General features: G+C 41.4%; 1 protein-coding gene across 1 annotated transcript in view; it reads right to left on the bottom strand.

Moving 5' to 3' along the window:
- The window catches only part of LOC126199343 (SURP and G-patch domain-containing protein 1), a 164,645-nt gene that overhangs the window by 125,844 nt on the left and 11,355 nt on the right, over window positions 1-27,446 (bottom strand). Inside the window, exons 3-4 of the mRNA XM_049936199.1 lie at window positions 14,461-14,600; window positions 14,288-14,386 (exon numbers count right to left, since the gene is read on the bottom strand). Of these exons, the coding sequence (XP_049792156.1) occupies window positions 14,288-14,386; window positions 14,461-14,600 (239 nt within the window). The remainder of the gene's footprint in view (window positions 1-14,287; window positions 14,387-14,460; window positions 14,601-27,446) is intronic.

Genomic DNA, 27,446 nt, shown 5'->3' with positions numbered 1-27,446 from the left:
AAGTGATATTAACAAATAGCTAAGTTTAAAGCAGTTCAGTACACAAACTGTTGCATAATTAAGAATGATATTCAAGGGGGAGAATACTTATGTGGCTGTCAACTGCCTACCTCATGGTACCGTGTAGAAAACCATCTCTTGCCACACAAACACTGAAATGACATACTGAGAAATCTCTGATTTATGAACAGAAAATCATTCCAACATAAAACTGGTGAAGTGTGAATCTGTAAAACACATTGCACCCCTTCTAGCAGACCATCATCATAGGTCATCGAATAGTGTTTGAAGTCATTCAAAAACATGACTTATGAGAATGGATATCTCCTTTGTAACAATCAATATGGCTCCCATAAATGGCAGTCTTGAGAAGCTCAGTTTGCTCTGCCTCTCCATGAGATTCAGAAGGCAGTTGATAATTTTTGTAATGGAATTTGAGATTTCCTAACAGATGGAACTGAAGATGTCATCCTTGGCAAGGCAAAATTGTAAGCTCTAAAAGTAACTTCTGGTGTATCACATGAAAGAGTTAAAAGTGCCACTATTGTTCAGGACATATATAAAAGATACGTGGATAATGTAAGACGTTCTTTGAGGTGGTTTTATATAGGAGGGTTTCAATGGCAGAAAATTATCATAAACTGCAGGAAGACCTCCAGAAAATCAACACTTAGGAACTGGCACTTAACCCTCAACATAAATACATGAAACATACTGCATGCAATTAGGTGGAAAGGTCTATTATTCTTGGATTACATTATTGGCCATAAATCACTAGTAACAGTAACAGTTATGCAATACCTAAGAGTATCCATCCAGAGAACAAAGTGGAACAACCACATAAAACTAACACTGGATTACCAAGAGGAGATGCAGGTTGAGATTCACTGGTAGCATCCAGAGAAGATGCAAAACATGCACAATAAGGTTTGTAAAATATTCATTCAATGGATTCTTGAGTACTGCTTATGAGCCTGAGCCCAAGGAAAGGTCAAAAAACAAAAAAGAGCAGTGTGTTTCATCAGAGGTTCACTTAATAAGTGTCATACAATCATAGGAATGCTCATTCAACTCCCATGGTAGATGCAACAAGAAGCATTGAATATCAGACAGACTTACTGTTAAAATCATTTGATGATACATTCTTCCCACATATGTCTCACAAAATTACTGTAATTAGAAAATTATAGCTCATACAGAAGCACAGAAGCTTGCCAACAGGTCTTCCCATGCATCATTCACAAACAGAACAGGAGAAAGGGGGGAGGAAACCATAGTACACTAAACTACCCTCCGCCATAAAGTAGTTTGCAGCGTACAGGTGTAGACATAAAACAATCTCAGAAACACATTTACTGAAAAAAAGAAGAATTTACTGGTTAAAAAACAATCTTGAATGTACACTGATACCTATCACGATTTCCATAACTGCTCAAAATACTCAAATATTACAGTACTATGTGGTGTAGACACTAAAATCTCTGACACTGTTGCACAACATATCACTTTGGCGAAGGACATACGTCAATAGTTTTAAAATCAAACAATGGAAAATCCAGAATGGAATGATGACAATATTATGAAAAGATGGATTGCTACTCACCATATAGTGAAGTTCAGTCACAGACAAGCACAACAAAAGAGACTGTTAAACATGTAAGCTTTTGGCCAAAAGGCTTTCTTCTGAATTAGACAACACGCATGCACGCATTCACACAAATGCAACACACATTCACATGACCACTTTCCCTGGCTGCTTTGGCCAGACTTCAAGCAACAGCACAGGAGAAGCAATCCGGGTGGTGGGGTAAGGAGAAGGCTGGGGTGGGGAATGGGAGGGATAGCAGGGTATGAGTGGGAGGTGGTAAACTGCTGCTTTTGGGAGCATACAGGGGATGAGGTGGAGAGAAGGTAGGGAAGCTAGGTGCAGGCCGGAGGTTAGAAAGAGAGTGGAGGGGGGTGGGGGGTGGAGAAGAAGAGAAGTAAAAAGATTACAGGTGGATTGGTGGAATAGAAGGCTGTGTAGTGCCGGAATGGGAATAAGGATAGGGATAGGTGGGTGAAGGACAGTGACTAATGAAGGTTGAGGCCACGAGGGTTACATGAATGTAAGATATATTGATGGGTGAGTTCCCACCTTCGCAGTTTTGAAAGGCTGGTGGTGTTAGGAAGGACCCAGATGGCACAGTCACTGAAATGAAATAGTTTTTGTCATGAAGCCTAAAAAGGGAGAACAAAATGCACAAGTTGTCAATAAACTACTTTAAAAATGTAGATGTTGGTTCTAAACTTCAAATGTCCATTGTTTATTTGAATTTTGTAATAGTGACAGCCTCATTCGTCTAAGGAGAGGGATATGTAGTGTAACATATCATTTGGTGAAACGACATGTCACATGGCATCTCTCAAACCAACAAATGATCACCACCAAAAAATTTTATTTTTGTAATGAATTTAGAAGGGTATGCTGTGTGTTTTTTTTCTTCCTGTTTGTATATGTGATCTGCTGTGGAATGGATGCATGTATCTGCAAGCGGAAACAACAAGAGTTGTACTGATAAGTTTTGGGGCACCTGCTGGTCAGTGGTTCATTCTTTGTCGTCAGGTTCTGCCTTGGAGATAAGGTGCGCTTCATAGAAGAAGGACATAGGTGACAATCATAACGATGTCATCAATATCTGTAGAGTCTTGGGCGTCATTCTGCAACTTTTGGTCATTTTGACATACATCATCTGTCACAAACTGTTTAAGCTTTATGTATTGAGCAAATACAATGTTTCAGTTAATCTTTGTGTGAAGTGTTTCCACTGTGTCACAAGCGAAGTTCAGTATACTCTGATTACCGAAGATGTATTTTACATCACTCTGTAGAAAGTTGCAACACTATTTGAATTTACAGTTTACAGCACAGACGACGGTGCAGAGGGTAAGAAATTCCTATCCATGCTGAGTTACACGGTTATTTTGGATCTGCATTGGAAGTAAAGCAAGTTTAAAACTATTAATTACAATGGTGACTGATAAGTTATTCACAAATTAACCCACACAAGGATTGGAAACATTTCAAGGCAACTAGGCATTTACAGCATTAGGAATTAATCGTTATACAAGGTGAGGTAGAATGGACTCCCTGATTTGACAGATCAACTATAAAAAAACCAAAAAAGATAATTAAAAAAGGTTTCTATTTTTGAAAACTACATTCAATACCATTTTATTTTCATTAGGTTTGGTGACGACCTTAGTGAACGACACACATACTGAGTCACTCAAAAAAGTTTCCGAAAACTCTTCTCAGCATATCTTCTGTTGTTCCAGTGGTGACATCTGTAATTGCCCTCTTAAGAGCTTCCAAGATCCTTGGTTGAACTTTGTAAACCTCTGCTTTGAGGTATCCCCCCCCCCCCCCCCCCCGCAAAGGAAAGAAAAAAAAAAAAAAGAAAAAAAAAATCACTGGGTCTCAAATCCGGGGAGCGAGGGGACCATGGAACATCCCCTCATAAGGAGATCAGGCTGTCAGAAACTGTTCTTGCAAAATTTGGCATGAATGATTGGCAGTATGAGCTGTGGCACCATCTTGTTGAAACCAAAAGGTTTCTATGTCGTACTCCTCACCATACTCTTCCATTTTGGGGAGTAAAAATTTCTCTAGCATCTCATAATAGTGTGCAGCTTTCACAGTAACAGTTGCACCTCGAGATTCAAAAAAGTAAGGTCCGATAATGCCTATGGAGGATACAGTGCACCAACCTATCATTTTGAGACTGTGTAGAGGTCTTTGGTGAAGTTCACATGGGTTTCAGTTGGCCAGTGACGAAAATTTTCCTTTTTTTTTTTTACTGATCTGGAAAGGTGAAAATGTGCTTCATCGCTAGACCACAGAATAGTGTAGAGTTCCACAGACGCTAAGATTGCACTGCAAGCATCTGTATGTTTCACCTAGTCTTCTGGACTAAGAACTTAAACAACCATCAACTTGTAGGGATGTAAGTGAAGGTCAGAGTGTAAAATTTGCCTTACCACTCTGGATGATATTCCAAGAGCAGCAGCATGTCTCCACATAGAGCGTGATGCAGGCTATTCAATGGACACTCCAACTGCCATGTTTTCAGGTGTCCTCACAGTTTTCGGTCAGCCAACTGGTTTTCTAGGAAGTGCACATCCTGTCACCTTATCACTAGTAATCCATTTCCTAACGGTTTTAGCATCAGAAACCCTGTCATGACAATTCAAACCAAACCAACTGTGAAGAGCCCTCTGCGCCGCCATTGTTTTTAACAAATGTTTTTACGACAAAGCCCCGATGCTCACTCACCACAGCAAGGCGACTATTGAAAATGGCACCATTTCCTCCACCTAACGCTGCTACTTTCACTCCGCTACCGCACCTGCATGCTCTTCAGTGATTGTTTGAAACTAGGGAGTCCATTCTGCCCACCTTGTATTTAGATTAAAGTAACTTTGTCATTTTGATGTTTCTGTGAAATGTGTGGTGGTTTACAAACATCACCGAAGTATAATTCTTCCTCATATGCCATATGCTCATTGTCTCATTTTACTTGTCCGTGCAGCATCTTACAAAACTCGGAAAGCTGCTTGGTTGGAGGACAAAAAGCAAAATACTAATGGAATATGAGTGCCCTCTTTTGCCCCTACAGATACATTTCAAAGTAAATGAAGCAAAACTACACCCACTTCCAATTTAAGTCTTTGTTGCTATAAATTTTTCGTTTCTGCAGAAAATAGTATTTTTAGTCACATTTTTTCACTACATAGTGTTTTTCAAACAAGTCAAACAACTCAGTCAAAAATTTGAATCTTTCACATCATATACACACATCGCAGCTTGTGTACAGAGCTGCAAAAACAGAAACATCTCACATACATGTTGAAAATATTTTTTAATATAGTAGCAAAATACTGTGTTGCATCATGTTTGAAACCCTTGTACAAATCTCTGAATTCGTCTGTGTGTTCAGTATTTCTCTGTTGTATATGGTCCATCAAGTCACTCAGGCTATCAGTTGGCTGATCAACCAAGAGACATAAGTTTACTTTGCACTAATAGTTGCTTTCATTCTCCACTCTGATTAAGAGTCAATTACAATTCAAGTGGCATATTTATCTACATTATAAGTCATAGAAGTCACAACATCCTAAATATTTCCTAATCAGTTTCAAACATCAAAATAAGTTGTTTGGCAAATGATAATACGCTAAAGGATGATTATTTTGCTATGCAGTTAATACTTGAAACTTTTTCATACCTACTGACTCTTCCATGTCTGACAATTGTGATTCCCTACATAATTGACAACTATTTCTTTTTATGTTCAACTGTAGTGGTCATGACTGTCTCCTTTGATTAAGTTAAAGTTTGTGGAATTGAAGTCAGACTGCTCCCTGTAACACATTCTCACACCAGGAAGTGTGATCCTATGCATCACTAGATGCTATGTGGGGAAAAACAGCCTACCATTCCTTGGTCGCTTCATTTGAAGAAATTAAAGTATTATCCTCTTTCAGTGTATCATGAAGTAGCAATGATCAATCTTTACTAGACATACTGCTGACTGATAACCATATTATGATTGTCGAAGAAGATGCACAATTGACTGAATTCATTAAAGCCTGCCATCATGATGTCCAAATCTTAAAAGAGTTGCCTGCCTATCCAAAGCTGCAGAGTCACATTCCTCACTCCACAGTGTCTGTCTGTCTTCTAAGCTGACTAGACAACTTTAGGGTTGACTATTTCAGTGACTTGGTGAGTCACACTAGTAATGTAGCTGATCATGTTAGCACTGGTCAGGTCACGGTGTTAGGCCGGTAACGCACTAAGCAGCCAAGCTGCGGCAGCCGCAATTTTGAGCAGCCAGCCGACGGCTAGTCGTGACGAATGGGCTGGGCGAGATGGACGTGGAAGACACGATAATTGTCCACCTTTTGTCTCAGAAGAAACGCAGAACCAAACAGAGATACTGGATTCATCCTCTACTGTTGGAGCGACGCACAAAGGTTTTATTTAAAAATTACTTCCAGGATCTTCGAAACTATCCAGATCTTTTTAACTATGCAAGAATATCAGTGGAATCTTTTGATAACCTTGTGGAAAATATAAGAAATTCCATAATGGGTACTGATACTCGTATGCGAGCTTGTGTAACTTCGGAAGAAAAATTGTTGATTACTTTGAGGCGAGTTCAAAAACAAATAGTTCATTTTAATAATATTTGAAAATAATTGGCCAGCAGTTAAAATGATAAGTCACAATTTCTTTTTAAAGAAAAAAAAATTGCCCTTTCCAAATTCTGCAGCAACCATCAACACCAAAGATTTATGTTGCTGACTAACAATGGTCGCTCGTATTAGAAAATGTACAATTAAAAAACTTCAAAGCAGTAAAATGCCAAATTTGCGTGAAAAATTATTGAATTATCATCGGTTTCTCCCCTGGCCTTTTGATTCTAAAGTTACGAATTTGAAGGAACTGAAAACGGACGAAATCAGAAAACAGAAGTGATAGTTTGAAAATAATACAAAATGTATGATGATTTGACATTATTATTTTAATTTTATATGCTAAATTATAACAACATTTGGAAAGAATATTAATATTAAAGTAGTAGTTGTACTGATGACTGGAATACATCAAGTATTTCAGAATTCTGAGTTGACACAGTTGAGTTAGTGGGCGATGACAGCTCATTGTATTTGGCGGCAGTGTCCTGTCTGTATGTAATAGGCGTAGAATAATTACAGCGACTTTACTTCTGCCCTCTGCTGAAGTCTGCTCGACCATCATTTGGCTGTAGTATGCATCCATGCTGAAACGGCTGTCAACTCGAGGCTTCTGGTTCATACCTACGGCTATATGCTCCAGCCACTGTTGTTTCTGACGCATGATCAGAATAGCCTTGGGTGATAAGTCCGCAGTGGAAGCATTTGTACTCTTTTTATGACATCAATAATCTCCATTTTGGTAGTAAGCTTGCAATGTACCAGAATCTTTTTCATGTCTTCTAGTAATGAAAGCAGAAATAGTCTATCTGAATCAGATTCTTGATGACTTTCACACTCCTCCTTCAGTGCGATACTCTGTTGTAGTACATCAATCAATCTGTCGTCATTACTTTTCTGCTTCTTTCTGGGAAGAAGTGAAGGACTTTGTATGCCACAGCTCCCATAGTTACTTTCAGCAACGTCAGTTTCATCCAGGCTACCTTGAGTTATATTGTCTACAACAGTTTCCTTAAGAAACTGTAATTGCTCGAAATACACATTAGGGCCTTTACGCAAAGCTGCTGATCCACTTTTGGCTCCTGCTCTGCATTTTAATTCCCTGCTGAAACTTGTCCTAATAGTCTTCCACTTCTGCTGTAGAGATTTGCCTGCAAAAAAAGTCTCTATTAGTGGTGCCGATGGGATGAAATTACGGATGTTAATATGACTAATCTATTATAATAATTTAATAAAATTCCGGGCAGAAGTACGAGGGGTTAATTTTTTCATATGAACATATATTTCATTTCAGATATCTGGCTACAGCAGCACTGAGTCACAATTTTCGGATTGGACGTACTACTGTCCGAGAAATCATATGAAAATTACTTGGCGATTTGGGACAAAATGAGACAGACTGTTTTTCCAGAATTAAATGAGGCAAGATGGATTGAAATAGCAAATGGATTTAATAGATATGCAAACTTTCCCAATTGCATCGGTGCCATCGACGTGCAACATATCAGAGTAATAAAACCCTGTCATTCAGGTTCACTTTACTATAATTACAAAAATTATTTTTCGATTGTTTTACTTGCTTTATGTGCTGCAGATTAGAAATTCACTTACATTGATGTTTGAGAATACGGAAAATGTAGTGACTCATCTATTTTTAAGAAATCAGTTCTGTATGAAAAACTCCTAAATAAAAATTTACAAATACCAGAGAAAAGCTCAATATCAAACAATGGAATACCGATGCCATACGTCATTGTCGGAGATGAGGCGTTTGGTATGTCTGAAAATTTAATGCGTCCTTATGGAGGAAGGAGTTTAACAGACAAAAAAAGTATCTTTAACTACCGACTGTCTCGGGCTAGGCGATTTATAGAATGCACGTTTGGCATTCTGGCAAATAAATGGAGACATTTATCATCACCCTATGGATGTTCGGGAAGAATTTGCAATTGCCATAATAAAAGCATGCTGTGTTTTACATAATTATGTGTGAGAAAGAGATGGCTACAAATTTGAAGACACACTGTACATCCCTCCAGAACTGGAAATTTCTCCAGATCATACAAAAGCAGGGTGCCGTTCATCAGCATCAGCATACAGAGATTTATTTGTGGATTATTTTACACATGGAAATCTGCTGGAATGGCAAAACAGAATTGCATTGGGGTAATAATTATATGTGTTAATTGAATTGTGGACATGGCTATTACTGCTTTCACGTGAATTATAGATTTAAATGTCAGGAAGTCGTTTCTGAAAGTATTTGTATGGAGTGTAGCCATGTATGGAAGTGAAACATGGACGATAACCAGTTTGGACAAGAAGAGAATAGAAGCTTTTGAAATGTGGTGCTACAGAAGAATGCTGAAGATTAGATGGGTAGATCACGTAACTAATGAGGAGGTATTGAATAGGATTGAGGAGAAGAGAAGTTTGTGGCACAACTTGACTAGAAGAAGGGATCGGTTGGTAGGACATGTTTTGAGGCATCAAGGGATCACAAATTTAGCATTGGAGGGCAGCATGGAGGGTAAAAATCGTAGAGGGAGACCAAGAGATCAATACACTAAGCAGATTCAGAAGGATGTAGGTTGCAGTAGGTACTGGGAGATGAAGAAGCTTGCACAGGATAGAGTAGCATGGAGAGCTGCATCAAACCAGTCTCAGGACACAACAACAACAACAACAACAACAACGTGAATTATTGTTAAGTGTACAGTGATACCCTGCACGTTTGGCATTCTGGCAAATAAATGGAGAATTTTTCATCACCCTATGGGAGTTCAGGAAGAATTTGCAATTGCCATAATAAAAGCATGCTGTGTTTTACATAATTATGTATGAGAAGAAGATGGCTACAAATTTGAAGACACACTGTACATCAGGGTGTATACAAGGACAAGGAAAAAAAATTCCCGGATTATTCCCGGATTTCTCCCGGATATCCCGTTTAAAAAATATGCTTTTTCCTGGGCGAAAATACACTTTTTCTGTGCTAAGTGACAGTAGGTTTTCCGTAGATTTTCCCTCGGAACTGTAAAACATCAATCCTTTGAATGGTTAACGTCTTATACAATTGCGCACAACTTTCCGGAAAAAAAAAAGAAAAATCGGGGCAGATAAGTTTTGGAGAGACTTTTAATAAAGAAAAGAAGAGAAGAGAAGTTTTGGAAAGACCTTTGATTTGCAGCAACATATACGCTGCATATTTTCGTATTACGAAAGCATAAATTCGAATTGCACCAAACACAGCGCGTTAGTTTCCGGAGCGTTGAAACCGAGCTTGCGATGTTCTTTTGTAAGCGAGTCATATCTCAAGCCACAAGATCTCGCCAGCCGATGACAGCAGCTATTCAGAGCATAGGACACGTGTCAGCCAATAGCAAGATCACTGGTTACATAGCGCGAATACGCAAGAGGAAAAGTTACCGGTTTACATTAATGTACACAGTACCGTATATCTACAAGAAAAGCTAAGCTTTCACATATAATACTAGTCTCTAAGATTAACACGCTACAACAGAAGCTAAGCTTTCACATGTAATATTGATCTTTTTTTGCGTGTGTTATACTTTAAGATACATCATACAAATGTGCTAGTAAATTTAAAATTATGACATAAATGTCTCGGCTTGAAATTCTTGTAAGTGGCTGGTCCTCAAACTTTTCAGTTTCGAACGCTCTGTGATTTAGATATCCATCCCACTTTCTTACACGTAACATAATTCATCTTGCGTAAAAAAAAATTTACTTTGAAAGTAATGCTTTTCTAACCACAGTTCGCAATACTATCCGGAGACTGTTAGAAATAGGTTTGATTTACCAGTTGCCAGAGAGTGCCAGAAAACAGGCATTATTGTGCGTGTGCAACTGCAGTGGTGTAGGAAGCCCGTATGTTTGTGTGTATAAAACACTAAGAGACTTTACATTACACCATAAAAGAAACAGGGCATCAGAGGATACTCCAAAGAGCATCAGAATTTCGTAAACCATACTTAAATGCATGATTCGGGTTGAAGTGCAAATTGGCTTTGTTCAGATTCACAATGAAGTAGGTCCCATTTCATATTAAGCTTTTCAGTGTCGTTTTTAGGGTGTAAATTTTCTTGGAGTACCAGTACTCTATGATCTCATTTTTGGTTCTTTATTATGGCATAATGCCATATATGGCAGAAGATGATAACGTGCACTTGAAACTGCACTTGAAATTCAGAGAACAGCTGGAACTAGCCAATACTGTAGAATGAAACACTTCGTTTCAAATAAAATGATTGCCTCAGCGGAAGGATTAATAAAGCCAAATTTCTTTAGCAAACTTCCAAAAATAACTTCACTGTTCTGTAAGGCGATTAATGCTTGACTGCTACTAACTTGGAAATAAAACAAAATCAGAAAACTGAAATCAGTAATATATTTTTGCCCTCCGTAATTATATGAATGTATTTTAATTCACTTCATAGCTCCCGGCCACAGAAATCTGTTTTGTTTTCATTTGACGTGGGAGCTGTACACGAAGAGAAGCAGCGAAATCACTTAAAGTAAACAGGGGTCACGTGGAGGTTAACCCCCTCCCCCACTACAACTCAGACAACTCTGTGCAAGCGTGAATCTGGCAGCTAGGATGCGCGAGAAAAATTTTTCTCGTTTGCATCTGGCTGCTTGCTGCTACTACCGATACAGCTAAAAGCCAAACTTCAAGTAGTGGGAGGAGGTACTGCTTGTACGGGAGTCAAATGCGCATGCGCAACAGACCGCTGGCAATTGTTCAAACGAACCTAATGTGAACAGTTGTGACATCATGCTCATAGCAAGCAGTTTATTGTTACGAAGAATTACAGTCTGCGCCCTACGACCTTTGACATATTTTTGCTATTTGCAGACGCTTGTGTGAGCACGGTGTTTTGTTGTTGTAAATTGCACATTTCCTTTGCCACTAAACTTTTATTTTTTTCCCTCTCGTTTATATTTTACTGCTGCAGCGTCATTCTCCAGTAGCAGGTTACAATGACATTCTTTGCTAGAGAATCAATTCTGCAGTCAAAATTACAAAAATTTCACTGAAAACTAAAACAAGGAAAATTCCCGGAATTCCAAAAAATTACCGGGTTTTTCCCGGATTTCCCGGGTCGTATACACCCTGTACATCCCTCCAGAACTGGAAATTTCCCCAGGTCCTACAAAAGCAGGGTGCCGTTCATCAGCATCAGCATACAGAGATTTATTTGTGGATTATTTTACACATGGAAATCTGCTGGAATGGCAAAACAGAATTGCATTGGGGTAATAATTATATGTGTTAATTGAATTGTGGACATGACTATTACTGCTTTCACGTGAATTATTGTTAAGTGTACAATGATACCCTTTTCTTGATTACTGTATGTATAACCATTTTTATTATGTAATAAATAATAAATGACTTACCGAATTCTTTCTTTTCATTTTTCGTCATATTCTCCTCACACATTATATTTGTGATTTCCTCCCATCTCCTCTTCACGTCATGGTCACTGTAGTCTTCACAAGTCAAGTCCCAGATTGCTCTTTGTCTTTCAATTTCTTGAATAAATTTCTCAGTGTCGAAAGCCATTGCAACTTTTGCCTCGAGGTGCAGAAAAGGTGTGGCTGCTCGGACAAGTGCGTGGAGACTGAGGCAGCCACACACGCTCTTTGTGGGACCCACAGCTCGCCACTGGCTGTGCACAGCTGCCTGGCTGCCGTGCAGTCGCCTGTGTTCTGTCGGCTGCCGCGGCCACAAAATCCTGGCTGCCTAGTGCGCGGCCTGCAATCAACTGTCATTGTTTTATCGGCTGCCACAGCCTGGCTGCCTCGTGCGTTACCGGCCTTAAATGTAGCCAGTCAGCTGCACACTATCCAGATCACCCTGCTGATTTTCACCTGGAAGCTTCCTTTAGGTGACAGCATTTTCAGGTAGGCAAATACTATGCACCAGACACAGACAGTAACAGTGTGGGTAAGAGTAGTTGTCGTTTAGCACAGAAACTGAAAGGAGGAGGGAGAGGGGGCGGGGGGTTAACCTCAGGTAAGAAATGAGTTGGGAGTGAACCAGGTGCATTGCCAAAGGAGGTAGTCAATTACATACTAGCACTGGTTTTCTAAAGGCAATGGAACATCCATGTGGTCAGCAGTCCTTTCCATCGATAACATGTAAATGAAAAAATCTAAAATCATTCTGCAATGACCATTGAAAATCTACATACACTAAACATATCCTCAAACCAAATAAAATAAACCATACACAAACTCAATACAGTAAAAACTATGAAAAGCAATAATATGATGTGTCAAACAAAAGGTACCCTTATACATTATGACATGAATTCTTGAGATGATCGAAGTTTGGTTGTGGCAGCAGAAAACTACAGTGCACAATATTGAAAGTATAATTATACAAATTACAATGCGCTCAAGTATCATGTATTCACACATGATCCTCATTATTCTACTTACCCGTAATAAAATACATCCTTTCATAAAACAGCAAGAACTGACGTCATTCAAAAGTAGTGCATACTGCCATGCTTCTAGATACCTACAGCACACACTGATCAGCCAGAACATTATGACCATCTGTCTAATATGCAGTATGTCCACATTTGGCATGGATAACAACAGCGACACGTTGTGGCATGGAAGCAATGAGGCCTTGGTAGGTCACTGGAGGGAACTGAACTGGCACCACAGCTCTGAAGCGAATGCCACGAAGTGGTTCCTTCATCTTCGGAATCAAATCAAAGTCACAAGGACTTTAGTCCAGGGAGTATGGTGGATGGTACAGCACTTCACAGTCCCATCGAGTGAACAGAGCAGCCACAGCTTGCGCTGTATGCACCCACGCACTGTCGTGCAAAATGATGGGTGGGTTGCACAGAAAGTGGCACTGCTTCTTGCGCAAAGCTGGTCACAGGTGATGCCCTAAAAACAAACAGTAATACTGTGCATCGACGGTCTGCCGTGGAGGAATGTAATGCGTTAGGATAACGCCATCACAGTCGTACACGAGAATCACCACAACTTTCACCATACTGGGGCTCTGACGCACTGACTTTCGCGGCGACCCATAATGAAGCCATTCGCTGGATTGGCATTTCAGTTTTGGCTTCGTGGCATTCGCTTCAGAACTGTTCCAGAGATTCGACAGGCAGTAGACAGCTCCATTCGGACCATCAACAGAACAGGCACTGCTAATGGTATACAACGCCTTTCACATCACTGGCAACAGGTTCTACATAATGCTGGTGACTACTTTGAAGGACAGTAACAGGTGCAAACATGTAACCCTTTTGTATCGGTTGTGAATAAATAGTTACCACTATTTAAGTTCCAACCCTCATATCTACCCCATAAACTAGATGCACACCTAGAGATTCACTTCTTAGTAGAAGTTTCAAACTTATTCAAAATCCAGTAATTAAGTGAAGTCCTCCACACTCATATGTGCAATGCACAGCACCTAACATTGGTTGCTAAAGATCTTATAGAACTTCTAGTTACAGAGGAGTTGTAGTGCTGACTAGTACAAGGCTGCAAAAGCTTGGACTTGCCTTACATATTACAGACTGAGGGCCTGGGAGTAAATGCAACGCTGATTAAAGTGAACTTTTATTTCAAATCTGACAAAATAAACCATAACATCTCACCCTCTACTGAATCTTATTTATTTAATATAGGTTGAATCTTACACAAAAGATTACAGCAACCTGCCACTTTTTACATAGCTATCTATTAATGTTAAACAGTGCCATTACCAGTTTCAAATCGATAGGTTCATCTTCAGGTGGCTAGTTCACATTTTACATTAGATTTAGTGTTTTGTTTCCCCAGCTGACATGTTTAAATTACTTAAATTTTTTTTTCCTTTCTTGCATATCTTCACTCTGACATGTTCTAGCCTGTAGTTGTGACATTCCAAAATTTTAGACCATCTACATAATTCAGCAAACTTTGTGTGTCAGCTGCACAGCACAGCCCCAAATTCTTTGTGAAGACACTTGGCACAGAAGACCATAAGTATGTACATTCTCACCTCTATCCCTTTTGTCAGATGCATGAGTATCAATGGCTTGAGGAGTATTCTTTATGTCAATAATACTGCTGACGGCATCCTCTCTTCTCTGTTTACCTTCTGAAAAAAAAAACAGTCATTTCAAAAACCAAAAGAAATATGCTTCAAAACATTTCTTAGTACTATTATTTTACCTTTAACACCAGACATCTTCTTGAACTGATCCAAAAAGCTTCCATCATTTGAGAAAATGTTCAAAGCACCAGAGGTTTTCTGCTGAGAAGAGTTACGATCTGTATGTGATTGTTCTTTCTTCCATCTGCTATCAAGGTTGCTGTAAATAGACCTTGCAATAATTTATTTTTATTTACAAAAGAAATACATCCACAGAGTGTATAAAACTGTCTCACTAATGAATGTTTATGATATTTACATTTGCCATGCGCAATGTGTTAAATAGATAAATAAAATAGATGCTGTTACACAATAATGGAATATAAATTCCACTGGATCATTATTATGGGCAAAATATGTAGGCATTTTTAGAAATTGGGGAAATGTTGAATTTTCATTTTTATCCACTGTGGGCCTGATGGGCCTAACACAGCTTCACCAGTGCTACCATTTATTGGCATTTTTCAGGGTTCCTGTAGGGCCTGCACAGTTAGTAAAGCAGTCAAAGCACACAGGCCTTTGTTGTACTTTACCCATACAGGCAGCCCCTTGCTTCATGCCAAGTGGCTAAAAGAAAGGGAAGAAAGCATTTGGAAGTGAGGAGAAGACTGGATCAGAGCGACAACAGAGAGGTGGAGGAAGACTGAAGAATGTGAAAATGATTGTGTTCCAAGCAGACCCTACCATTGGCAGAGAAGTAGTGGTGTGTTGTTGTTGTTGTTGTTGTTGGTGGTGGTGGTGGTGGTGGTGTGAATGATAATGGTGGTGGTAGTGATGAAAATGCTGTATAATATGCATGAGGAAAACATGATAAATTTTTATTTCATCCATCTCATCTCAGTTGCACAAATATACAATTTATTGCTGCAATGGTTACTGGCTTTGTACTTGTTATTAGGCATAACTAGTTATACAACATGAGGCCAAGAGGCATGCACTGCTTCATACAAGAAAGTCACACTGTGAGCAACAAATATGCTCACTGATATGTGATGGCCTGTGTGTCTGCTTTTTCACCTAAATGACACAACCAAATTTCAGTTTGTCGTATCAATGAGCGTATTTGCTGCTCACAGATTCACTTTCTTGTATGCAGCAATTCAGACCTTTTGGCACCATGTTGTGCAGCTATTTACAATCACTAACAAAGTGCGTTGTTTGAGAATGGGCGAGTCAGCCCAAAACTGGTAACCACTGCAGCAATAAATTGTATAGTCATGCAACTGAGAGGGACAAAATAAAAATTTACCGAATTTTCCTCAATATTATATAGCTGTAGACCTACCATTCTGAGCAGCATGACTTGAATTAGCAAGCAAATAACTGTTTGACAGAATTACAGTGGCTGTAACTAGTTCACAATCAAACTGTGTACATTAATTGTAGTTCACCTTTAAAAATTATCAACTTTTCTCTGAAGCTGGAATTTTTCCCTGTTCTCAATAATGTAAATTTCAATTATTCCCTTTCATGAGTGAAATTATTTTAATACTTACACATCCAAAATATTTTAAAAGTCGACATACTTCAGTATACAAGATTTTTAAGAGTTATACTGAAATACACCATTTTTCAGTAAGATGGTGTTTTAAACAGGGAAGTTTCTAAGTATGATACGCTGGCATTGCTGTGCAATTAGTAAATCAGTCAAAGAGGTACAATAATTCTTGTTCAAACGGAAAAAGTAAGTTTAGAGTTTGGTTGGAATACTGCAGTCGAAAGCGAACAAGACCTCATATAGCAAAAATGGAATAGAACCACTGATGCAATTAAGAATTCCATGCTTCCATGATAAGTTGGAAATACATGTGAATTGCACAATGCGACATCTGTGATCTCACAGAACAACAGTTACAGTATCCACCAAATTATGAGAACGTTACAGAGACTGGTGTTATCAGAACTAATGTCTTACATTCTTTAAACAGTAACCTTAGACGTGCACATCATCATTTTTATACGCATTAAAAGAATACAACCTGACTGGAGAATGCAGTCCCGCTTCACAACCTTTATCATCTAAATCCTACACAAAATAGCAGCTTTTCTGAATTACATAGACAATGTCCAGTCAAAGTTAAATATCTTGAAAACTAGACCAACAGACAGATGCAACAAAAGGTACATTTATTGTGAAGGCTTTAAAAATTTCATACAGAAAGCTGTTAACAGATGGTACTGAAGTCGGAATACACACTGCCTTTAAAATAGTGTGGTGCATCTCAGAACAATCAGTTCCACTGTTTAAACTTGAAAGGAGGTTAGCGTACCGAAGGAAAAGGTTGAAATAGTGTATTCCACTGAAAGTGTTTTTCTGGTACTGGAATGCCACAAGTTAAAACACTGTCCTACAACAACAAGGTGTAGTTTTCAAACATTACTTAATTTCCAAAAGGATCTGCATGCTCTTCGCCAAATTCCAATGGACTGGCAGCTTTGCTATTGACCTAGTGGAGAATTTTGGCCCAAGGCCAACTTTAGTTACTCCTGAGAATGTCGTCACGGTTTCTGGAATTATTTAACAAAACCCAAAGGAATCCATCTGATGAAGTGTAGCACAGACTGATTTGAAGCATTCCAGCATGCAGAAAATACTAAGACAGAGCCTACATGGTTCTATTCAAATTACAAAGCTACCAGGCCATACCTATATGAACTGTGCAACAAAGGGCTGAATTTGTACACCATTGTCTCAAAGCAATTGATAATGAAGGACTTGATGCTGGCTGCATCTGGTTCACAGACAAAGCACACTTCCACCTGAATACAGTCGTGAACAACAAAACTGGCTATTTTGGGTTCTCGATACCACCATTTGTGTGATGCAAAACTAATGTGTTCTCCCAAAGCTACAGTTTGGGCTGAGGTATAGAGCAAAGGCATTACTGGCACTTTTCCATGCAAGAAACTAGCACTATGTTGCAATTTTTGAACAGTTTGAATTGCGGTTGAATCAGCCATTACATGATACAAGCTCCTCCCCCCGTCTGCACCAAGGCATGCTCATTGATGCCACATTAGTATCCCACTCACTTGCTGGGTCTCCCTCTCAGCCTTCAGCCTCCTTTCCCTCCACTTCTCCAAGCTCCCAAAATTATAATACCACCTTGACAGTTGTGAGAAATGGATTGGTTCAATGTCACACAACAAATCTGAAATTTCCCTGTTAGTCCAAAGATGTATTTCATCTCTACCAATGAAATGTACATGTGAAATGACTCAAGTTACTTAAGTTGCTCAAATGGTTTGGAGCCCACATTAAACTATAGGTCCCTCTAAAACTGGGTGGGTGTTAGTTCAAAAGGTCAGAAAAAGGCATGTGCATATCAACTACAACAGGATCATGCAGAGTACAGCTTTGTGGTGTTCAAATTAAACTTTTGATTGAGGGCAGGTTAAGTTTAGGCAGTTAGAAAGCTGACAAAATACTGTGAATTGTATCAAAGGATAATACATTAAGCTAATTAACGAGGCACAGAGCTCAACAACAAATGGTAATAATGATTACAACAATTTTCTGGGGAGAAGTACAAGAGCACCGTGGCTTTTACTGGGGAATATTATCAAGTGCCTTTGGCTGTGGAGTTGTCAAATTAAACTGCATTTTTCTTTGATGGTAGAAGTTACTGGTGTGTCCAACGATTTAGCCCTCATATGCAAGAAGCATTCTCTTTATGCAACTTGTACCAAGCTATGGGGACAATTCTATCAGAAAACGCCACAGTGAATATAGAGTCCACTGAAGGAGCAGCCATAACATTACTCAGTATTACACTCCTCTTTCCATACACATGCACACAGTGAAAGATTCTTCCAAGTCATCCACCTTCAATTCTGTTGAAATTTATACAGAATGTACCTAATGGACCAATATGAACTTAACCAAGTTTCAGTTCTATCTGAAACTTGATATAGGTACTAGATTCGTTTTCACATAGGCCACTTTCTTCAGAACTAGAAACATACAAAAATATCACTTTTGACAAGTCACTGTTCCTGACGTAATGTTAAGATTAGTGCTTCATGGTGAAAGTATATCTTCATCCCAGCATTATGTAGTACACGTTTTGAAGAATAGTCTCTCTGCTTTTAGGCCTCTGTAAACCTAACACACAGTTAAAAGGCACAGAGATTAATTAACATTTTCAAACCTGCAATGATTCAATTCTTTCAATTTCATATAACAAATTCACTGCTGATAGTTTCAGTCACTACAATGAAGGGCAATAGTCTGTCTTGGAATCATAAACTCCTTGTTTCATATATCCAATAAAACATACGATCTGTAGAATTACAATGGTTCAAACATATTTTGTAAAATGGGAAACAGAATTTAAATGCACTGCTGAAACAATAAAAAATTTAATTAAATTTTTTGTAATGGTTCAAATGGCTCTGAGCACTATGGGACTCAACTGCTGAGGTCATTAGTCCCCTAGAACTTAGAACTAGTTAAACCTAACCAACCTAAGGACATCACAAACATCCATGCCCGAGGCAGGATTCGAACCTGCGACCGTAGCGGTCTTGCGGTTCCAGACTGCAGCGCCTTTAACCACACGGCCACTTCGGCCGGCAAATTTTTGTATCTTAACTTAAATGGCACCAAAATGAAAATAAGTATTTCTGATAAATTTAAATGTGTTCTTTTAAGTGGAGTAAAATATTGCAAAATCAGACACCAATTTTACAACATGCAGTGTAACATAATGCACAATTTGTCAACTTCGGTAATATGGAGGAATAGATGATAACATACTGACAGGTAGATGGACAATGCACTGACAAATGACTTTTTCCGCTGGGAATGACTCCTTACCCCTTTGCCTTTACAAATGTCTGCTTGTGTCTGTGTATGTGCAGATGGGTGTGTGTGTGTGTGTGTGTGTGTGTGTGTGTGTGTGTGAGTGCGCGCGCGCGCGCGCGCGCTAGTGTATACCTGTCCCTTTTTCCCCCCAAGGTAAGTCTTTGCGCTCCCGGGATTGGAATGACTCCTTACCCTCTCCCTTAAAATCCACATCCTTTCATCTTTCCCTCTCCTTCCCTCTTTCCTGACGAAGCAACCGTTGGTTGCGAAAGCTTGAATTTTGTGTGTCTATCGACCTGCCAGCACTTTGTTTTTATATATATCTCTCCACACATATACATGTGTGTGTGTGCGCGCGAGTGTATACCCGTCCTTTTTTCCCCCTAAGGTAAGTCTTTCCGCTCCCGGGATTGGAATGACTCCTTACCCTCTCCCTTAAAACCCACATCCTTTCATCTTTCCCTCTCCTTCCCTCTTTCCTGACGAGGCAACCGTTGGTTGCGAAAGCTAGAATTTTGTGTGTATGTTTGTGTTTGTTTGTGTGTCTATCGACCTGCCAGCGCTTTCGTTTGGTAAGTCACATCATCTTTGTATGCCGGAGGCATTGCGTTTTGGTATGAGCAGAAATAACTGACTAGATCAAATGTCTTGGTGAGGTTACCAGAAACAGCAAAAGCTGTGATTTTTGGCTAAAGTGAAATATTTAAACCCCCCTCCCCCCATCAACCGAAATCTTGATTGTGGCGACACAATGATCAGTACTGTAGTCCGAGGACTAGGATGCACTGAAAGGTGACAGTTTGGTTGAGAGTTGATGTCATCACTTAAAATGTTCAATTCCCAGATGAAACTGAAGTCGATAATACTCAGCGCCTAATTAAGTGGAATAGGGAGACAGCCAAAAATGATCACTTCCCCTTTGAGGTGGATGCTCAAATGATAGGAAATTAAATTTCCTTCGCCATCCTACCACGAAGAATAAATAGAAAAACATAATGTACAGCTCAAGCTGTATCTGCTAGAATATCTGACAATTCAGATGGCAAATATACATTAAAACGTAAATGGTTATAAAATCGGCATTGGTTCAGAAAAAGGTGCACTGTCAACGGTTGTTTGCAGTAGGCACAGAGTGGTGGGGGCTCTCAATTAACAAATAACAGTGACTGAAATGACAGTGCCCAATATGCAGCTGAACTAAAAATTTCTCCTCACAACGAGAGGGACAAGAGGAAGTCATCCAAGCCAGTGGAAGGGGTTTAATTGCCCAGAGACTTTTCCTATATAGGTTGGGTGGTTGATTGAGGGGAGGGGACCAAACAGCAAGGTCGGCAATCCCACGATCTAGGGTGGAAGAAATCAAGGGAAAACAGCACAAACAGCACAGTCCAGTCATGGGGAAGGGATAACGTGCAAACAAAGGGGGAAGAGGGACGTCAGGGCAGCAAGAAGAGAAAAGAACAGGAGGGGGTGGGTGGAAATGGGGATAGCAGGGATGCCCCAGAAAAGCTACATGCAGTGTGGCACGACACCCACACTGTACCATACCATCATCATGATACAACGGGGACAACACCAGGAGAAGAAGACACAATAAAAGGGGAAACAAAACAGCACAACAGACTGGAAAAAAAGTATTGAAAAGGAGACAAGAACCTGGCTGATGGGGAGGCAAGGTCAAGGCCTCCATAAACAATGCCTATACTAACTGAGACCCAAATTCCACGAAAAAATTCAAGGACTTACACCTGTAAGTGTAAATCACTTAAAAAGAAGAAAAAAATTAGGAACAGATGTAACCAGGTGAGGGTTGTCGGCTAACACCCGAAACAAAAAAGGTGGGATGGCATACTTAGTGTGAAGGGCCAAAGGGTGGAGCAGTCCATCAAAATATGGATCACCATGAACTGAGACCCACAACTACAACATGGGAGGGGGGTTGGGGGGGTGGCTCGATGTCCAATAGAAAGATGGCAAAGGATGGTAGATTCCCGCTGGGAGAGGCAGAGGGAAGAACACCACAGGGTGGGAATCTCCGTGATGGGGCGAACTTCATTAGACATGGGGGTAGCTGCCCAAGAGTCAGCCCATGATTGAGCAAAAAGGGATTTAATGTAAAGCCGCAAATCTGCCCCAGAGGGGTGAGGGAGAACGGGGAGTAGGTGGCTGCCACTGGGACCCCCACCCCAGCATGATGATCAGCACGTTCATTACCCGGGACACTCACATAGCCAGGAACCCAAAGGAAGTCGACCAAATATGCAGCATCACCAAGATCAGTGAGAAGGTCATTGATGGCACACATCAAGTGATGGCACGAAAAACACCAAGCAATAGCCTGAAGGCTGCTCATTGAGTCTGTACATAACAAAATGCGGGTCAGGGAGGACCATTTAATAAAACAGAGGGCCCTATAGATAGCCATGAATTCTGCAGTAAATACCCCATGTGTGGCAGGCAACAGCTAATGTTCCGTGCCAACAGAAGACGTGAAGGCACATCCCATCTGATCAGCGAATTTAGAGCCATCAGTGTAAAACACAACTCCATAATAAAACGCCATAACAGCATTCAGAACAAACAATGGAATACCACTGGAGTGATGGAGGCTTTCAGACCCCAGAAGAGGTCCATATGAATCTGTGGCTGAGGAACTAATCAAGGGAGGGGAGGGGGGGCTGGGGGAGGGGGGTCGGAGCGAGCACGAGGAAGAGGACAAGAAGGGGAGATGGAAGTCACAGTGGAGAGAAGCGAGGTGAAGCCCAACTGATAAACCCACCCGAGGGCAGGCAGCAGGTGGGCGATGGCCCAAAGCTGCAAAAAGAATAGAATAGGAGGGTAATCAGGGGAGGACCAAATAAAAATGGCATCGGAAACCAGGAGCTGGGACCACCAAATCTAAAGAGGAGGGATCCCAAGTTCAACCAGAAGACTATCAACAGGACTAGTGAGAAAGGCATTGATGGCTAAACAGATACCACATTGGTGAACCAATTCCAAGAGGAGCAGCATGGAAGGGCTTCAAATGATGGATATGAGGCAACCAAGGAAGCTTGTTGCCAAAAAGAAGAGCCAAGAAATGAAACTGGGGAATCACGGTCAGGTGTTGTGCATCAAGGTAGAGCTCTCGATCAGGACAGAGCATAGTACAGCAATTGAAATGTGCCACCCTAAACTGAAGGAGAGATAAATGAAAACTGTGCGAGTGAGTCCACATGGAAGCACGCTGGATGGCACCTTGGAGCTGTCGTTCTGTAGAGGGCACTGCGTGGGAGCTAGCCCAAATGCAGAAGTCATTCACATACAGAGCAGGGATGACCAACAGTCCAGCAGAAACCACAAGTCTATTAATAGCGATTAGAAAAGGACATGTAATATGGAGCCCTGTGAAAAGCCATTCTCCTGGATCTGCAGACAGCTGAGAACAGTTCCAAAAAACTGGTGGGACAGGAAGTGACAAATAAAAATAAGGATGGGGTCCTGAAGACCCCACTCATGGAACGTGTAAGTAGGATGTGATGGCACCAAGCGTATCGTAGGCCTTACGAAGATGGAAAAAAACTGCAACAAGATGGCAATAAAAAAATGCCTACCGAACTGTGGTTTCCAATCGAAGCAGATGATCTATCAGATACCGTCCCTCCGAAAAGTCGCACTCATAAGGAGATAAAAGGTCCCGAGATAAAAAGACCTAACTGAGCCAACGAGCAGGGAACACTGGTCATGCTAATGGGCTGGTAACTATCAAGGGACAACGGATCCTTGACAAGCTTAAGGACAGGAACCACAATATCGTCCCCTCCACCGACAGGGGAAAATATCTTGGCACCACATGCAGTTAAACACCTGGAGGAGATATTGGCATTGTGGAGGATTGAGGTGTTGAAGCAATTCATTATGACTGGAGTCAGGAGCAGGAGCTGAATTGTGGGAAGAAGAGAGGATCAGAAGAAACTCCCATTCAGGAAAAGGTTCATTGTACGATTCCATCTGACAAGACGTAAAACATAAGTGGGAAGCTACAGCTCACTGTTTCGAGGAGGAAGGCAGCTGGATAGGAGGCTGATGCCAATGCCGTTGCAAAATGGGTCATGAGGTGTTCCACGAGAAAGGATTAATCTGAACAAAGGCCACCTGGAAGGGCAAGGCCTAGAATGGAAGACTACTGCTTAGAACCTTGGAAGGTAGGGGGTGTAGCCCACACCCATGACGAAGGAACAGGAGTAACTAGAGAAGAAACAAAGCATTCCAATAACACCTGTTTGCTCTGTTTGATTTGGCACACAGACATTTAAAGGTAATAAGACGGGTGGAGGATTGGTGCCACTTAAGATGTTGCAAGGCACGATGACGATGATGGGTAGCAGTCGCAATGGCCATATTCCATCACGGAGCTGGCTGACAGAGAAAGAGGCCTGTCAAGTGGGGAGCAGCAATACTGGTAGCACAGATTATCTTATTGGACAGACCACAGACAACTTCATCAATACAATCTGACAAAGAGGGTGGAAACATGACCTGGTATCTATATAGAGACCAATCAGCATGATGGAAAACCCAGTGGGGTAACCTGGCAGCACAGGTGGGAAGGGAACAAGAGAATCAATGGGATGTGGTCACTATCACAGATGTCATTGTGTGGCAACCAGTGTAAGGAAGGAACAAGGAGAGGGGAAAAGAGTGAAAGATCAATGGCAAAAAAAGAGCCATATGCAGCACTAAAATGAGTAGGGAAACCATCGTGGTCCACAAGTAATTGGTCAATGACAAGCCCACAACTAGATGACGAAGCATTGCCCCACAAAGGATGATGCATACCAAAATCTCCAAGGAGGAGGAAGGGAGAAGCTGCTGAAGGAGGGCAGTTGGGGCAACAGATGTAAGTGGTCTGTCAGGAGGGAAATAGAGATTTCAAACCGTGATGGCAGAGTCCAACTGCTTCCAATAGGATACGAGGTGGGACACATGTACTAACAATATCTTTATGGACCACATGCAGATGCCACCAGAAGCACTCAAAGGGCCGACCCGTTCCCAACAGAAAGCACGGAACCCATGAAGTGTCAGTGAGTGATCATCAGTAAAATGAGATTCCTGGAGAATGAAAGCTGCCGAGTAAAAGGCAGTAAGGGATTGCAACTGGGAGGAGACACTGGTATCCATTACAGTTCCACTGAATAAGCGTGGAGCAGGTATCCAAATGGGAGGCGAATGGGCTGGAGCTAACTACACTGCCAGGTCACCATCCATCACCAATGACACAGTGACACTCACAAATAAGATGTCGGACTCAGATTGCTAGGGCAGTGATGGCACTCAGGGGGGAGGGGGGGGGGGGCACCAGCAGGAGCCTTGTCCTGTGACTTATGTTTCTTTTCTTCTCTTTCATATGTAGAGGAGGGCAGGGAACAGAGGGAGAGCAGACTTCTGCAAGATCATGAACCAAAAGAAAGCTGACGAACTTTGAGTGCAAAGACTATGTGTCTCATGGCCGAGTTGTGCTAGCAGGCCTCCAATCTGAGAAACGATGGGGGGAGGGGTCCTGGAAGGGAGCCCCACCACTGGCAGGTGCCAAAGAATGGGGCAACTTCTTTGGATGGAGAAGGGGAGATGCATGCAGAGGGGAGGGCAGGGAACCACAGGGGAGAGTGAGAGAAGAGGGGGACAAGACCTGGGTAAGGAAGAGGAAAGAGGGGGAAACAATGCTACAGAGGCAAAAGTAAAAGTCATTGATACGGATGAAGTTGCTCAAATTTCTGACAAGCCTCAGTGTAAGATAAACAATCCAGTGACTTATACTCTTGCATCTTCTTATAAGCCGAGCAAACTGATGAGCGTTGGAGAGTGAGGGTTGTGACAATTTACACATGGGTGGTGGAACACAGGCACCCCCCTCATGGAATGGATGTCCACAGTCACCACAAAGAGCGTCCCCCATACACCATGAAGACGTGCTAGAAATGCAAGCACCTAAAGCATCTCATGGGTGGTGGGACATACGGCTTCACATCATACTGATAACACATAACCTTGGCCTTCTCTAGGAGGGTATCTTCTTCGAGAGCGAGAATACAGGTGCCGTTGTTGGTGTGGTTGTACTTACGACCTTTCTGCACATGCCGCACAAAATGAACACCCCATTATTCCAGTTTGGCAAAGGGTTCCCCCTCATCAGTTTGAAGGCTGAGATCCTTATGATAAATGACTCCATGGACCATATTCAAACACTGGTGAGGTGTAATGGACATGGGGACATCACCAAGATGATCATAAGCATGATGAGCTGCAGATTGGGTGGCAGAAGACATTTTGATCAACAGGGAACCCACTGCACCTTACTGTGAGACTCCACTTCCCCAAACTTGTCTTTGCTATTTTACACAAAAATAACAGTTTTGTGGCAGTGAATGTGTCCCTGTCTGTCCTAGTACAGACCAGGTAGTGGTAAGTGTTTAACCCCAAGTCAAAGAGCCCGGCCCTCCTCCAAGAGTGTAGCCAGGGAAGAGAACGCCACAGGGTTAAAACAAAGCAGCATTCAATGATCTGTTATTACTCAAAGAGACAGCCATAGGAGAATGGCCAGATTTTTGGAGCTTGATACCCTTCATGTGCAAAGCATCCACCCAAATACCACCCACTCCAATCAGGGACTCTCCCCACGGGTGCCTTCCCGCTACATCAAGGGGTGTCTGGCATGGTGGCCGATAACAGTCCCACCAATGGACTGCTACAAATGTTGGTGACATAGTGAGGTGTGAGCGGGCTACATCAGAGAAGGAAGAGGGGAAGGAAGGTAGAGAGGGAGAAGAATCCACACTGTAGATGCTAGGGAGTGAGTTCTTCCTAAATGGCTCACACTATGAAGAGAAAATTTAGAAGTGGAGGTCAAACCCCAAATGGGGACAGAGAAAATGCAAGGGGAACAAAACTGAAATGAGTACAGGAAAACCAGGTAGATAGCCAGGTCAACATTAGTAGGAACACCGATTGAGGAGAAGGAGGGGGCAGAGGGGGAGAAGCAAGGACCGGGAGGGAGGGGCATAGGGAAGGAAATTCAACCCGGGAAGGAAAAACAGTCTGCAATAGCTTGGGCCACATGTACGCCATGCACAAACTCACGAAAAAACAGTGATCACCCTGGAGGGTTGCTCCCATTTAGCAAAGATCAGTGTTTATGCCAGAAAGGAACAATGTTCCCAAGTGCAGAAACACAGATATCATCTGAAGGGATAGAATAGCTAAAAGGTCTAGGTAGTCGGACTGCAGCCTTGACAGCAGCATTGGCAGGTTCATTCCCTGACACTAAGATGTGACCAGGGATTTACATAAACATCACATTGGCTCCAACATCAGCAAGTGAGTGGAGGCATTCGTTGATTCATTGTATTAAGGGATAGTATGTGTACAGTACACAGACGCTGTGGAGGGCAGTAAGCGAATCTGAACATAATACACGCTTCAGAAGCCTGTGCCGTCAGGTGTACTGGGTGGCCTAATAGAGGGAGGAAAGCCCTGCAGTGAAAATCAAGCACTGGTCTCAAAGCCGGTATCAAGTGTTTGTTGCTAACAACAAAGGCGCAACTGACACCATGATCGGTCTTTGAGCCATCACTATAGACAAAGGTGCTATCTCCAAGTTGCATGCAAACTTCGAGAAACTTACAGTGATAGATCAAATCTATAGTAGTGTACTTGCGAAGCCAACTAAGTCCAAGGTGAATGCAGATCTCTGCACAAAGCAAAGGTTGTGAAGGGCTCTCACCCTTTGGGAAAGTGGCAGGTAATGTAAGATTAAGTTTCCAAAGCAGAATATGAAAGCAAACTCTAGGATGCAACATAAAAGTTGGGCTTATCTTGTATTGGCAGTCAAGGGGGTCATCAAAAGAGGATGCATAGGATGGATGATTAGGCATAGAGGACAGACAGCTTGCTTGTCTGCTGAGGAGAACACCATGCCAGTATGACGACAGCTTGGTAGCATCTTCACAGACACTCACACCTGAGATAGTGTACAAAACTCCAGAGGCCAAATGTATGCCTAGATGGTGGACTGTGCCGAAAGGGAAGCTGTTGTTGATGCTCTATGAGTAAAGATGGCCGAGTCATCACTTAAATTGTTGCTCAAGTAAACAGTTCAGTTGAGAGCTGCAATAGACTGCAAAGTAACTCACAAAGAGAGACCCTGAGATGCCTCTTGTG

The sequence above is a fragment of the Schistocerca nitens genome, chromosome 8 (genome assembly GCF_023898315.1).
Source record: "Schistocerca nitens isolate TAMUIC-IGC-003100 chromosome 8, iqSchNite1.1, whole genome shotgun sequence".
Taxonomy (NCBI): domain Eukaryota; kingdom Metazoa; phylum Arthropoda; class Insecta; order Orthoptera; family Acrididae; genus Schistocerca; species Schistocerca nitens.
Note: the sequence above shows the minus strand (reverse complement) of the source record. Positions and strands in the feature narration are given on the sequence as shown.